General features: G+C 49.0%; 1 protein-coding gene across 4 annotated transcripts in view; it reads right to left on the reverse strand.

Moving 5' to 3' along the window:
• LONRF3 (LON peptidase N-terminal domain and ring finger 3) overlaps window positions 1-13,244 on the reverse strand; it is a 39,297-nt gene extending 26,053 nt beyond the window's left edge. For 3 of the 4 annotated variants that reach the window (XM_054580325.1, XM_054580322.1, XM_054580323.1), the window contains exons 1-5: window positions 12,272-13,244; window positions 9,419-9,537; window positions 6,994-7,116; window positions 2,679-2,834; window positions 288-549 (exon numbers count right to left, since the gene is read on the reverse strand). In XM_054580325.1, coding sequence (XP_054436300.1) covers window positions 288-549; window positions 2,679-2,834; window positions 6,994-7,116; window positions 9,419-9,537; window positions 12,272-13,088 — 1,477 coding nt within the window. In that variant the 5' untranslated portion in view covers window positions 13,089-13,244. The remainder of the gene's footprint in view (window positions 1-287; window positions 550-2,678; window positions 2,835-6,993; window positions 7,117-9,418; window positions 9,538-12,271) is intronic. The other variant, XM_054580324.1, reaches the window with a different exon arrangement.
• Window positions 13,245-13,707: the final 463 nt, after the last annotated feature.

Consider the following 13,707-nt stretch of genomic DNA (forward strand, 5'->3'; position numbering starts at 1 on the left):
GCAGAAGTGACACCATAAAGGGAATTGGATATCATTACTTGAGACTGTGCTTGACCTTATGCTTTGGCTTTCCATTATAATTATTCTTGAGCACTGGCAGTACACTGGGAACTACGCATGCTCTCACGGAAACTTCATAGTAATCACTGAGGTGCCACAGCTAAGTGCCAGAGCAAGGCTCCGCACCCAGAGCCTCGGGAGTCCTCATATGGAGAGCAAGTAACTTGTATATATTGGGGAACCCAGGCATCTCCTCCAAGCCCCTTTTCCCAGGGTAGAGTCCATACCTGGCTTAGAGGCTTTATTAGGCACCCCTGGGTCTTGGGGTTCAACTTGACAGTGTTTCCTTTTCTTTTCCTGGCATTTGCCAGTCTTGATGGAGGCAGTTTCTGGGAAGGCAGAGACCCCCTTCTCCTCTTCTTCTCCCTGGTCTCTCATGTTACCTTGTTGCCCATCTTCCTTTACTTTTGCTGGGTTCATCAGGCTCTTGGAGCCCCCAGTGGCTGCTGTTTCCTCCTGACTAGAACAATGTGGGAGCTCCGGATTTTCCTGGAGGAAGAAAGAGCCAAACATCAGAATCTACTAAGAACCAATGCCATGTTCTCATATTGTACCACAAGGGACAGAGAGAGAACCACACAACTCTGATCATTTAGTGGACACATAGCTTAACTGGGGAGGGCAGTCATGAGGCATATTTCCCACTTCTGCCCACATATCATCAATGACAAAGGCATGCCCAGCTTGGGTGGAGTTGGGGGATTTCCCTAGGCAAGGACAGAAAAGCATGTAGGGGAGAGATTCCTTGGGCAGTGGTGAAGGGGAGAAATGTAAGATATAGCACCAGTCTCCTCTCCTATCCAGATCACCCCCCAGTTACTAACATTAGGGAAAGCAAGACATGCAGTGAGGGTAGACCCTGTTACTCAGTGCTTCTTCTCATCTCACTGCCATTCTAGGCTAGCTGCAAGCCCCACAGCCCAGCTCCAAAAGGACTTTCAGTAAGGTTTTGGTACAGGTGTGTCCATAGGCCTGCAGAGTTACCTCATGCTCCAGAGCTGTATCTTATACTGGTCAAATGAACTAGGGCCAAACTACTCCTTTACTAGATTTTGAGGAAGAAATATGAAAAAGAGACAAAATCATTGGGCCAAATGATCAAGAATGTCTCTAGCATCTTAAAGAATGTTTGTTCAGGAGAGGGATATTTGAAAATGGATCTAGAAATAAATGCAGTGACAAAGTGTTTATGTGGATTTCCCTGGAGAACCCCTCTCTATTCTAAACCCATAGCCTACAGGTACAAATGCCCATGTTCTTTTTTCCCTTCCAACCCCTGCCAAAAAATTGGTAGACAGATGAACAACGAGAGCCATAAGGTTGAGAGAAAACAATGAGGTGAGGAGAAAAAGGCTTCTCAGTCTCTAACCTGGGGAGTTCATGGGTTTTCTTTTTTTTTTTTCCAGGACCATAACAATGCTGTCTTCTCAACTTTCATGAGCCCCAAGCACTGTCTACACAGGAGGACATTGCTTTGCAAAGCACAATTTGGGTGGGAACCCTGTTCCTGTTCCCCAGCTGGCTCTCACTAGAGAGCCAGGGGTGCACTTTTTCTTCATTTCGATTGAGCTACAATTAGAAGTCACTCCAAAGACTATACTTTGAGGGATCATTTCCATAGTTCGTTACTAGAAGTCACTCCAGGCACTTTGCTTCAGTGTTAGTGTTCTCAATCATGTAATCTTGACCTCAAATAATTATTGAAATGCACTAGGGCTTCTCTGACTTCAGGAGATACTCTTTGAGATCTGCCGCCCCCTTTTTGAGTTGCTCACACCTGCATTTTATTCCTTCTCCTGATCAGGGAGAGAAGCTGGGAAAATGTAAGGTTTCCACCTGCCAGAGAACCAAGAAGCCACAGAGATCTCAGGGCTTCTCTACAGGGGAAGACACAGGGCACAAGCAAAGTAGGGACTGCGGCCCCAAGGTGTTGAGGTAGTTAGCACTAAACTCTGCCTTCAAGTCTGCACCCCAGCTGCTGCCCACGTGCCCTCTGCTGAGAAAGGCAGGGCCTAGAGCCCATCACTCCATGGTCCTGTTCCTTTGATTTCAAAGAAAGGCACAAATACCTGTCTTCCTTCCAGGAAATTAACCCTTCCCAAATCGCTTTCCTCTTCTCAGCCTCAAATATATACCAAAGTCTACTTATGTGTAAAACATGTGGCAGAAATAGGGAATTACCTCCACCTGGGAATCAAATGCAGTTGTCTTTATATGAGGAAATCAGCCAGTGTTCAAAGACCAGCAGGTTGAACAAACAAAAAGCAGGAAAGGGGGAACTGTCAGGCCTTCTTCCCAGGCTCCCCGCCTAGGCTGATAGAGCTACATCATTGAATGGCTCCAACAGAAGTGGACCAATTCCTTTCTAGTTCTGTCAATTCTCTCAGCTAGATCTAATCAAGAACTGAAAAATAAATGCAACAACTCATAAGCGCTGGGACCATGTTTGAAATCCCATTTTATCTTTAAGAAGTAACCTAACAAAGAACATAACCAATAGCAACTCCACTTCTTCTTTCTCAGGAACTAAAGTAGGAGAGGTAGGGCACACTCCCCCAGTTTGCCCACAAAACAGCCAAACGAAGCGTCACAAACGAGCTGGGTGAGTCGAATTTTACCTGTGACAACTTTGGTAGATTATGGCTGGCGCCTTCAGTAGCCATTGACTCTACGTGTTCCTTTAATCTAGGGTGAGGTGCCAACAGCTTCAGGATATCGGGAGAATGTTCCTGAGAATCCCCCGGGACTGATGGTGAAAAGAAACTAAGGAGAAGCTGTGACATAAAACAGAAGACTTCACTACTTAAGTTTCTACAGGGGCTCAGGTGAAGGGGGAGGGTTAGGAAGGGGCAGGGAGCAAAGTTTGCAGGCCAAAACTCCGGGGGGAAGCCTTGGACCAGACAGACCAGGGCAGATCGGGGCAGGAGGCCTCACTTCAATGTGCATCAGAATCACTCAGGAGCTTATTAAAAGTCCAGACTCCACGTTCCCATGCCTGGCTCCCCAGGTCTGAAGCGTGGCCCGGGAATCTGCATTTTGAAAAGGCATCACAGATGCTTCTGTCACACTAGTCAAACTTAAGAACTATCACCCCAGTGCTACCATTACATAGACATATCTGCATAGGATTTAAAAACCTATGTTGGAGAAAAGAGACAAAAAGGTGAAGGCAGGAGACAAACATCACCCGGGGGACCTAGAATCATGTTTGTAATACCCCAGTGGGTAAAAATCTACAACTGTCTTCTAGATTCTGATATTTCTCTTTTTTTAGATTTTATTTATTTAATTTTAGAGAGAGAAAGAGAAGGAAACCTGTGAGAGAAATATCATTCGGTTGCCTCTTGCACACCCATAGCTGGGGACCTGGCCCACAACCCAGGCATGTGCCCTGACAGGGAATCAAACCAGCAACCTTTCGCTTCACAGGCCGGCACCCAATCCACTGAGCCACACCAGCCAGGGTAGGTTCCAATATTTCTTTCCTTTGCCTGCCCATTTCGCTCCCTTCTTCCCAAACCATCATCCCTGGATCTTTAATCCCTTCCACATTGATGTGTTAGAAAAAGCAGAAACCAACCTTCCTCCCTCTTTTCCCAGCCTCTCCTCCTCTATTCTGACCTTCACTTTTCAGAGAAAGTCAAGTAACTTCAAACACTAGTACTGGGGCAGACAAGTTCCAGTGTATGGCTGGTTCCCTTGCGATTGCATAAACCTGTTGGGTGAGAAGGTCCAGAAGGGACTGGGAGTCAGCGATGGATGTTCTAGTGCAGACTGCATCATTGGCTGCCCACATTCTTGCCTCAATTTGCCCCTGTGCCAACAAGGATTGTGAATACACATGTATATAACAAGGGATAGGTCACTTGGCTTCTAAAACAGTCAAGTATTTACGACTGAGAGGCCCCTGCAGTGGTTGGAGATCCACTAAAGGATGCTTCACCCATTGCTCAGTCAGGGTACATAGTCAGGGTGTTAACTGATGGAGGAAACCTGACAGAAATTCTGACCAAACTGCCTCCAGTTTGATTTGTTCCCTTGCTGGCCCCTCACTGTTCCTTCATGATCTTCCTCCAGATGCCAGCCAGAACTTACCACATAACCAAACCCTGCGCAGCCTTCAAGGCTCAATTCCAATGCTGCCTTTCCCTACTACTCCAGCCTCCCTGATGTCACCTGTCCTTTCATGTTATCCACTGAACCACAGTATAGCACCTTACACTACATAGTCTTGTGTCAGCCTCAAATTATATCACAGATGTCTCTCTCTCTAACCAAATGGGCAGCTTCTAGAGGTCACATGATAGATGTCCAACAGATAACCATCACACTGGATGGAATTGAACTAAGACACTTATCCAACCCAGGGCCCAGGGAGGGGCCTTGGGTTCAGGCCCAAAGTCCTTAGACAGATCTGTTTCCTTCCATTTCTGGGAAACCTGCTTCTTACGTCTAAGTTGGTAACAGAGTGAGGTAAGGAGGCACTTACAGTGCCCACGGCCATAAATGCCACCTTTCAGGACCTGTCCTCCACAGAAGCCAAATTTGGCTCTTGGAAGCCCTCCTGAGTGGCCCAACAGGATCAACCCTAGATTTCTAAAGCAATCTCTCTCACATTCTCCCCAAAATAGCATGATGCTCTTCACTGGCAGGCACACACCATTTTAACGTATGAGGATAAAAAGGGCAGAGTGTGGTGAGAGGGAGTGAGGCAGAAACAACAGCAGAACTTTGCTTCTTCCCTTTACTGCCTAAGATCTCATTCTAGGATTTCCCAATGGCTTTGGAAAACAAAAGTTGGGGTCAACTGTCAGTGAGAATAATCATCCCACATAAGTGAAAGTCAAACCCACTTCAGTGTCAGCCCTAAAAAGGCTCAAATGGGTCAAGAAGGGGGAAAAGAGAATCTGAGGTCTGTGAGTGTCTAAGGTAACTAATAATGCCAAGTGAACCTGGACCATCTCTGTCAAATCTGAAAATGGAACAATCCAGTAGATAAGCAGTGCTGAGGGCCCCCAGTATTCTTAAATGGCTGTCATGCCCTTTTCACACTCAGTGGATATTTGCCTCTAAATTCATGCCCCAGCTTCAGAGCTCCAGCACACTCATTACGAGCATACATTCATATTATTTGACATTGATATTGCATTGAGTAACACATTCAGGACTGTAAGGTCCTTGAGGACTAATACTGTGGTTTATGCCTCTTATCCTTGAATCCAACTCCTGCCTCTCTTGGCCTTAGCACACTCTGTCCCCAAAGTGAAGGTTTTTCTAACTGCCTCTGTCCAGCCACTCCAGAACTGGATGGTCCCATTGCTACTCTTGCCCAACACCAGCAATGAATGCTGAGACTCCTCGAGTGCCCTCCCAGAACAGCACGATGGTGAAGCGGCTAGAAGACAGACTCTGGGAGCAGATGAAGTTGGGTTTGAATGCTCATCCACCAATCACTAGCTGATGACCTTGGGAAAGTCACTCAGCATCCTCCTCCATCTCATCTGTAACATGCAGATAAATAATAGTACCTACTCCTATAGAGATGTTGTAGGGATTACATTATATCTTCCACAGAGAGGCCCTAGTACAGTGCCTAGTGCATAGGAAATGCTCAATAAATGTTAGCTGCTGTTATTATCATCCACTCCATGGACTGCACTTAAGATTTGGGGAAGGGCCCACAGCTTGGAGGATTCACCAGTGTTTCTCTGAAGAACACACTGTCCACATTCCCAAATCAGGTCAAAGCAACTCCCCAGGAGAGAAATCTGTCAGAGACAGAACATCCAGAGCCCCGCTTTCCTTTGTTCATTGATTTTGCTAAAGGTTCATTTCTGGAGCCTTCAGGAGACCAGTCCTGTCTCTTGCTGCCTTTCTTCATCTGCTGCTCTGCCAAACCACACTGAAACAGAAGCACTTGTGGTGTGGTGGTAAATTTGAGGTGGGGAATAAGGAGAACAGAGGCCACCACTGACTGTTAGCATCCAACTTCAGGTCAATTAGCCAGACACACTGAGAGCACATTGCAGAACAGTAAGCAACAAAGTCTGTGAAGGGAGGATGCTTGAGCCTTCACTAATACTCTCAGTATTTCATGCAGCTTTTTCAAATAACCAATTTCTCCTGGGAGTCCAGAGTTGTAATGTTTGGATTACAATCATACCTCGGTACTCACTGTCTTCAGAACTCATCAAACCCTGTACTCACCACATTTTGACAAGGAAAAAAATGTTTCAGCACCAGCTCTTGCTTGGGACTTACTGCACTTGTGTGAGTCATGATGTCACCCGGCAAGAGAAAATGCTTTATCATATGGTACTTGTCAGTTTTGGCACTTGTCAAGAGTTTTGGAATGAATTAACTACACCACTGTATATTGTAATGGTCCCTGACTTATATTTGTGAGATAGGGTATGTGTTTTATTTCTAGCAAAGGAGCTGAAGGTTGAGGTTGTGCATATGGCAAGGGAGATGGGGACCAGCATCCTTTCTGAGGAGCTGGCTTCCCGGTGTGGCTGGTGAAGCTATGACTCGGTCAAAGTAACAGTGCAGATAGCCCCACACCCGTGACCTCCTGTCAACAGGTAGAATCTCCTCAGTGAGCTTCCATCCCCATGTTAACTGGTTTGGATTTATTTTATCTTGTTTTTTGTCCCACCAAAAACCCAAACCCTGAGTCAAAGAAGCAAGAATGTTCCTCATAGACTCCTACAGAAATGCAACAATTGGTCAATCTAATTGTAAACATCGAGAGGAGGGTCATTTGGGAGCAATCAGTTGGCACTTGCATCTCACTTCTGTACCCATAACCCAGGGAGCCACCCACTCAAGACCCCAAATGCACTGGAAGGAAGTTCCCTCACTCCCCTTCCTGGAGAAGACAGTGAGATGGGAGCCCACTGGGCAGCTGGACCTGAAGTCGTCTCAACTCACCCTTTGGGCTTCAGATCTTGCTCTTTTGTTCTTTCCATCCAGGGACACACAGTATAGAAATTCCCTTAGTGCTTCTTCCACCTTGCCTAGGGTGGCTAAGGCTTGTGCTTTTCTGAAGTGTGCCTGGAAGAAAATGTTAGCATTCAATCCCATTCTTATTCATCTTCTTGATACCACTCTTCTTAACACTAGATAAAAACTTCATGAGCATTCACTATTGCCTAAAGCATTTCAAAGGATTATCTTACATACAAACCCTACAATGTAGGCAACTGTTCTGAAGCCCATTTTAAAGAAAATAAAACTAAAACCCAGAAAAGTGACTTGCCCAAAATAACACAGCTGATAAATTTTGGAATGAGGGTTTGACCCTGGGACTGACTGACACCAAAGTCCAAATTTTTAACCACTGGGCAGTACTCCCTCCACTCCACAACCCCATGGCCCCACCATTGTACTGAAGTGATCAACAAATAGCAAGAACAATGATTTCAACACATGCTAACCAGCTTTTGGGACCTGCCCAAATATATCTTCCTACTAACTAGTGTGTCAAGCAGAGGCCTAGTCTACATTACTGGCTTGAATGACCACCTACACTTACTGATCATTTTTCAGAAGACACCCAAAGGAAGGGATGTCACCTGTCCAAGACCTCAACAACAAAGCTGGAACTAAAACTGTGGTCTAGGACCCCCAGAGAGTTCTACCTGACAAAGTAGACTGCCCTTCAGAGGGCTAACCAGGGGCAGAGAGGGAAGCCTTTCTGCTTACCTGTGGGGAACTGAAACTCCTGTTTAATACTTCCATCAACTTCTCCTCCACTGGGGAAGTTACTTTTCCCAGTTCATCCCAAAGGGTCCACTGCTTACTCAGCCCTGTTTCCAAATGCACTATCCAGACCCCAACCCTTAGGCCCTAGCAAGGATAAGAGTAGAAAAAGTTGCAAGTGCTCTTACCCCTGGGAAGCTTCCTGACCTGTGCTGCTACAGGTCTGAAATGCTCCTACTGGAGCTCCTTTGGGTTAAGACATTGGTGACTTTTAGTAACCTGTAAATGTGTTCCTTGGCAAAGAGAACATGCTAATCCATCACCCATGAAAACCTTCTCATGAAAGGAAATATAAGATTCACTTTGACATTAATGGCACTGTATGTTTTATCTGAAGTTCCCAGATCCAAAATAAAAGTTTGACAATCTGTTACTTTCATAAGCTTGACATTAAAAGTCATAAGGTGGCAAAGCCTGACTTAAATGATATAAAGTGCACTATATTCTTTATCCCACTTAGCGTGAATTGTCATGAAATACACTGCAGAAATATTAGTGTGTTTGATTATGAGGCACTGTCTAAAATTCTCTGACGGTGTTATTTTACATAAAATATTTCTGAAATTGGAAACATTCTTGACTCTGAACACATCTGGCCCCGTGAAATTCATAAAGAGATCATGGGCCTGGACTTTGGTAAGTTGAGTGTCTGAGAAAGGCATCCCAGGATTGTACAGAGTGAGGACTACACCAATACCCAGTAAGTGTTATAGCTCACATATTGGACCTTTGGCCATGCTCACCTGTGGCCCTCACTGAATCCCTGTGAGGTGATCAGGACAGATAGCAATAGCTTCATTTTGCAAACAAGGACTCTTGGGGCCCAGAGAGTAAAGTGACTTCCCCATGGTAACTTAGCTTGGAAAAAGTAAAGCCCAGGTTCAAATCTTATCTTCTAAACTAAATATTGACATGTGGCTGAGGGCCAGTTCCTGAGGCCAAAAAGTGACACTTTGCATCCTGGCATCCTGAGAGATGCTTAGCCTGTCTTTTTCCCCCACCCTTCTATGTGACCTAGATGTTTGTGGATACTGGCAGGCTGAATGACTATATTAAAGACTCGAAATGGCACAACCAGCCAGCAATACTCCTCTTATCCTCTTCTTTCTACTGTCCCTGGAAAATAATGGTGATGATGATGAGAGCAAACACTTATACAATGCTATGTGCCAGGTATTGTTCTCAGTATCTTACATGTTTTAGCTGATATAATCCCCAAGACAAACCCTGTTAAGTAGGTCCTTTGAATATACCCATTTTACAGATGATAAGATGAGGCACAGGAAGGTTAAGTAATTTTCCCAAGGTCATACAGCTTATAAAAGTAGCAGAGCTGGGACATAAACTCAGATAGTCAGGCTCCGAAGCCCATGTTGCTGCACTGGTCATCAATTGAAGATCAAATCGGGGAAGAATCCAGTTTCCTTGAAGACACCTAAGTCACCCTTTGTCAAGGGACCCTCAGCTCCTTTACAAAGCTTTCTCCCAGCTCTGCTTGACCTCTAATGCCTCCACCCCACTGTGGGCAGCAGCTCTTCCTGCCAATTCCTGTCTACAATATAACCCCTTCCCATCCCTCCCATCCCACACTCACCTTAAAACCCATTGGGCGGAGCTTACATGCTATTTCTGCATCATGCAGTGCGTCCTCATGAGACTCCAAGGTGAAATAAATTTGAGACCGGTTGCTATAAAGCAAGTGGTCATTCGGAGCTGCCAAATGAGGGAGAAAAAGCCCTCATTAATGGCCCCCAGCAGAAACCAGTGATAAGTCCTGTATGAGGATACATCTTGAGCAAATCGCAAGTATTCTAGGACTTTTCTACTGGAGATCCAAAGGGTTAGACTCAATTTCTACCCCTAATACTGCCCTACTGACCATACCTCCCCAGCCACTCTGGGTCTGCAATGTCCCAGCTGTAAATAAATAATTTTTGTCCCTCTCTCAATCAGTTCCTTAAAGGGCCTGTGGCGTCAGTGATACATCAGCAACTTTGACATAAAGAAAATCCTGGTACCCTGCTTTGTAGCTATGTGGGGCTAGCAACTGGTAGTCTGGCTTCTGAGTGAAGTATCACCCATGAGGAAACAGGCCAGGTAGTGGGGAGAGGGCAGTGGTCAGATGTGCATCCTGGCCACCAGGAAGACAAGTTAGTTCTCCAGTGGCAACAGCAACATCTCTGTCTAGGAACCCAGAACATAGGAAGTTTCTGTAAGAAAATGGAAATGTATTTGCAAAGCTTCATTCTCTCATTAAAATGGCCAAATGTGAATGAACCCAAGCAAAGTTTCTGAGGATGAAGTGAGGCTGGCTGTCCCAACACTCTGACGGCAGGGCTGGACAGGTCTTTAAAAATCATCTGGCTCAACCAACCCATTCTTCAGATGAGGAAAATCAAGCTCAGAGAGGGTGAAGGCATCTGCTGAAAGTCACACAGCTAACTGGTCAGCGTCATAGCTAATTGGCCAAACTTAGAATCTGGGGTGGAGGGCAGTTTTCTTCTTTTCTGAAGGGAGTACAGTGTTTGGAATAATGAGGAGGAGAGCCTGGCCGTCTTCCAGCACAAAGATATTCTTTGTTGGGGAGGCTGCTTTCCTCCTAGAAGGGTGAAGTGGTCTTGACATTTTCACCCTGACTACTCTGACCATGCAAGGAAAAAACCCAGGGAATACTGGCCTTGCAAGGGTGGCTGAGAGGAATAGAACCTCCCTTGGAGATCTGGACTTAAGTGGCCTCCACCTACCCATCTTCTTCATATTGCCCTACTCTTCCAGAGGCACCTGGCTCTAGCTTATGTTGAGGGAACAGGCTTTGTTGATTTTTTTCTCCCAGGGGTGTGAAGGTTTGCTTCGGTGCCTATTCCTTGCTCTAAAGATATTAGCAAAGAGTTTGCTGTCTTCTCTGTCGCTTCTTTTCTGCAGCACATGCTAGTCCAGTGGCAGCTCACAGTGTGTTCTTGTGCACATAGGGTTTGTGTGTATAGTGTGTGTGTATGGGGGGGAGTCCCCATCTCCCTCAGGTGCCAGTCTTGATCAGTCAGCCTTAGTTCCTCCCCTTCCCCCAATACCTGTTGCCAGTTCTGTTGGAGGATCAACATGTGGAGACTCCAGCCCACCCCTCCTTCATCCATCAGAGTCAGGCTCAGGGCACCCTCAATCCCAGAGCCCTGTCTGACCAGCCCTGCTACCTCCTTCCTCCTCAGCATGCTTGGCCAGACACCACGTCCCCCCCGGCTAAGCTTCTGGCAGCCTGCCCGAACTGGGCAATACAGGCCAAAGGCTCCGTGGCCACTCCTTGGGTACAGGTGTGGGAAGAGGATGTCCAGGAAGCTTCTCCCTGCAGGAACTCCAGCACCCTAGCCAGGCTGCAGGCATGGGGTTACCCACGTTGTCCTTGAACCCACAAAGCCCACCCATCAGTCTCTAGGCAGCGCGGGAAAAGCGGGACAGAGGCCTGTCCCCACCGCAGCTAGCCCACAGTCTCCTGGGATCCCTGAGCAGTCGCCAGGCCGGTCGCCTACCGGGCTGGCGAGGTAAGGGTTCCAGGCGAGGGCGCAGGCAGCAGACTGGAGCGGGAAGAGGGTGGGGGGAGCATCTATTTCAGCCGAGGATCGTGTGATAGGAAGCGGTGACAATGAGTCACAGGGCAGCGGGGCGCGAGCGCTCCTCCCCTCCATGCTCGCGGGATGGTTTCCGAAGCGAGCGTGGCCCACTTCGGTTACCTCAGCCGTTACACAATCCCGCCCGCCTGCCCGCCCGCGCGAAGGAGGGGCCGCCCGGCCTGGGCCGCTCGCGGCCCTTATGCAACCAGTGTTCTCCTGACCTAATTCCACGCCGGACCCACCCCACCCGGAGCCGTGGCCCCGGAAAAGACAGCTCCCGGCCGAAACGGCGGTCCGGGCCAGGCGGGACAGCAGGACGAAGGCGCTTAGTGAACACCTCGGGCTGGCGGGAACTCAGTGGAGCTGGCGCGAGGGTAGAAAGGGTGCGAAGTTCCCCTCTCAGCTGGGAAAGTGCAGGCAGGTGTAAGAGACGACCCAAGCGTGCAGAAGCAGAGAGAGGAGGAAACACAGGAAAACAGAGTCGGTCACACTGAGCAACAAACGGAGTGACAAGGGTGGGAAAGACAGAGGAAAGGAGAGACAGAAACAGCGCCACAAGCACAGAGATGCGGAAACACAGAAGCTAATAGGAGATACAGGAAAACACACACACACACACACACACACACACACACACACACAGCAACAGGAACAGAGAGGCAGAGACACAGAGGGGAAAAAAAGAGAAATTGGTAGGGATACACGAAAAAAGTCAAAGACTGAATTCCATAAACCCCTCCCCCACTCCAGCCCCAGTCCATCCCACGGCCCCCCGCGCCCTCCTCCGCTCTGGTTCATACCTCACCTCCCTCTGGTTTCATTGCGGGGAGGCGCGGTAGGCTCACCTAGTCTGACTGCCTCATTGTACTTGAGCAGCGCCGCTTCCACCTGGCGCTCGCGGTACAGTCGGTTGCCCTCGTGCCGGAGTTGCGACGCCCGTGCTGGACCAGGGAACAACTTGCCGAGGAGACCGCTGAGCACCACGTTGACCCTCAGGGGTGGCGGCGCCTGCTGCCCAGCACGCCGGGCTCCGCGCGCCCTCCCAGTGGCCACCATCAACGTGGATAGCTTTACGCCGCACAACGCACAGCGCCGGTCGGCTGCCCGTCCGCGTTCCAGGCACAGTTTACAAAAGGTGTGGCCGCACGACAAGGACACGGGGTCTGACAGAAATCCATGACACTTCCGGCACTTGAAGCCATCCCACACCTCGGTGGCCTCGGCAGCTGTTGCCACCCCTGCCTCTTCCGACATCACCACGCAGCTTGCCTGGCTGCTCCGGTCCTCGGGCACCGGAGCCAGCGCCTCTCCTCGCGGGACGTTATCGGCCAGGCAGCGCACCAGCTGCTCCAGCTGTTGGGCCACCAGCTGCTGACGCTCCGACAGCTGTCTGTACACCTCGAGAGCTTCCCGGAGGCGCCCCCCGGACGCCAGGGCGTCGGCCTGGGTGAGCAGGACTTTGCACTCCGGCGTCGAGGCCTTAGGAGGCTGTTCTCGCTCTGGCTCCCGCATCGGTAGAGGTGAGGGGCCTTTCGTAGCCGCCTCCTGATGGGGGCCCGTATCTACACGGTTCACTGATGCCGACGGCTGCGCCAGCTCTAAGTTGTTGCTGCTAAGCTCGGAGGGCAAGCTCAGCATCTGTCCAGTCCGAGGTGAATCCATACAGGGAGGGACACGCGCGGGAAGAGGCGTCTAGGGGCCGGGGACCCGGAGCCCGGAGCGGCGGCTGGAGGGAATTGGGGCTGCCACCGCAGCCGCGCGACTGCACACCGGTCCCTGCCGCGCCTCCGCGAGCTCCATGCCGGCCGCCGCGCGCAGGCTAATAACTGTCTTGTCTCAGCAAAGTGTTATATAAAACGGCACCACGTGACTCGCCGCCAAGCCGCTCATTGGCCGGCGGCGAGGAAATTGTTACAAAACCAGACAGTTTTGTAACAGTGTTGCGCTTGCTTCTTTTGGCTTCACTTTTCTTGGCTTCTTTTTGAGGTTGTTTGTATTTACACTCCGCCTTATTTCCCCTGCCAATGTGGTTCCTTTTCGGACGAGGGAGAGAGGAAAAAAAAACTCAAAGTGTCTGCTCTCTGGTTCTTCCGTCTCCAAACCCTACCCCATCCCACCTCCAAACCGGCTAGCAAACAAGTCTCCCCTGCCAGCCATTTGCTAGCGGCCCTCTCCCCACCCCACCGCGCCCAGAGAAGCCGGTACCTCGAGGAGCACAATCCACCAGGTCTTTCGGAACCCCCCAGTCTCGTCCTTCTAGGGACGACCACTGCTGTCTCCG

The sequence above is a fragment of the Pteronotus mesoamericanus genome, unplaced genomic scaffold (genome assembly GCF_021234165.1).
Source record: "Pteronotus mesoamericanus isolate MK-2021 breed Mesoamerican mustached bat unplaced genomic scaffold, CSHL_Meso_final contig_57, whole genome shotgun sequence".
In the NCBI taxonomy this organism is placed as follows: domain Eukaryota; kingdom Metazoa; phylum Chordata; class Mammalia; order Chiroptera; family Mormoopidae; genus Pteronotus; species Pteronotus mesoamericanus.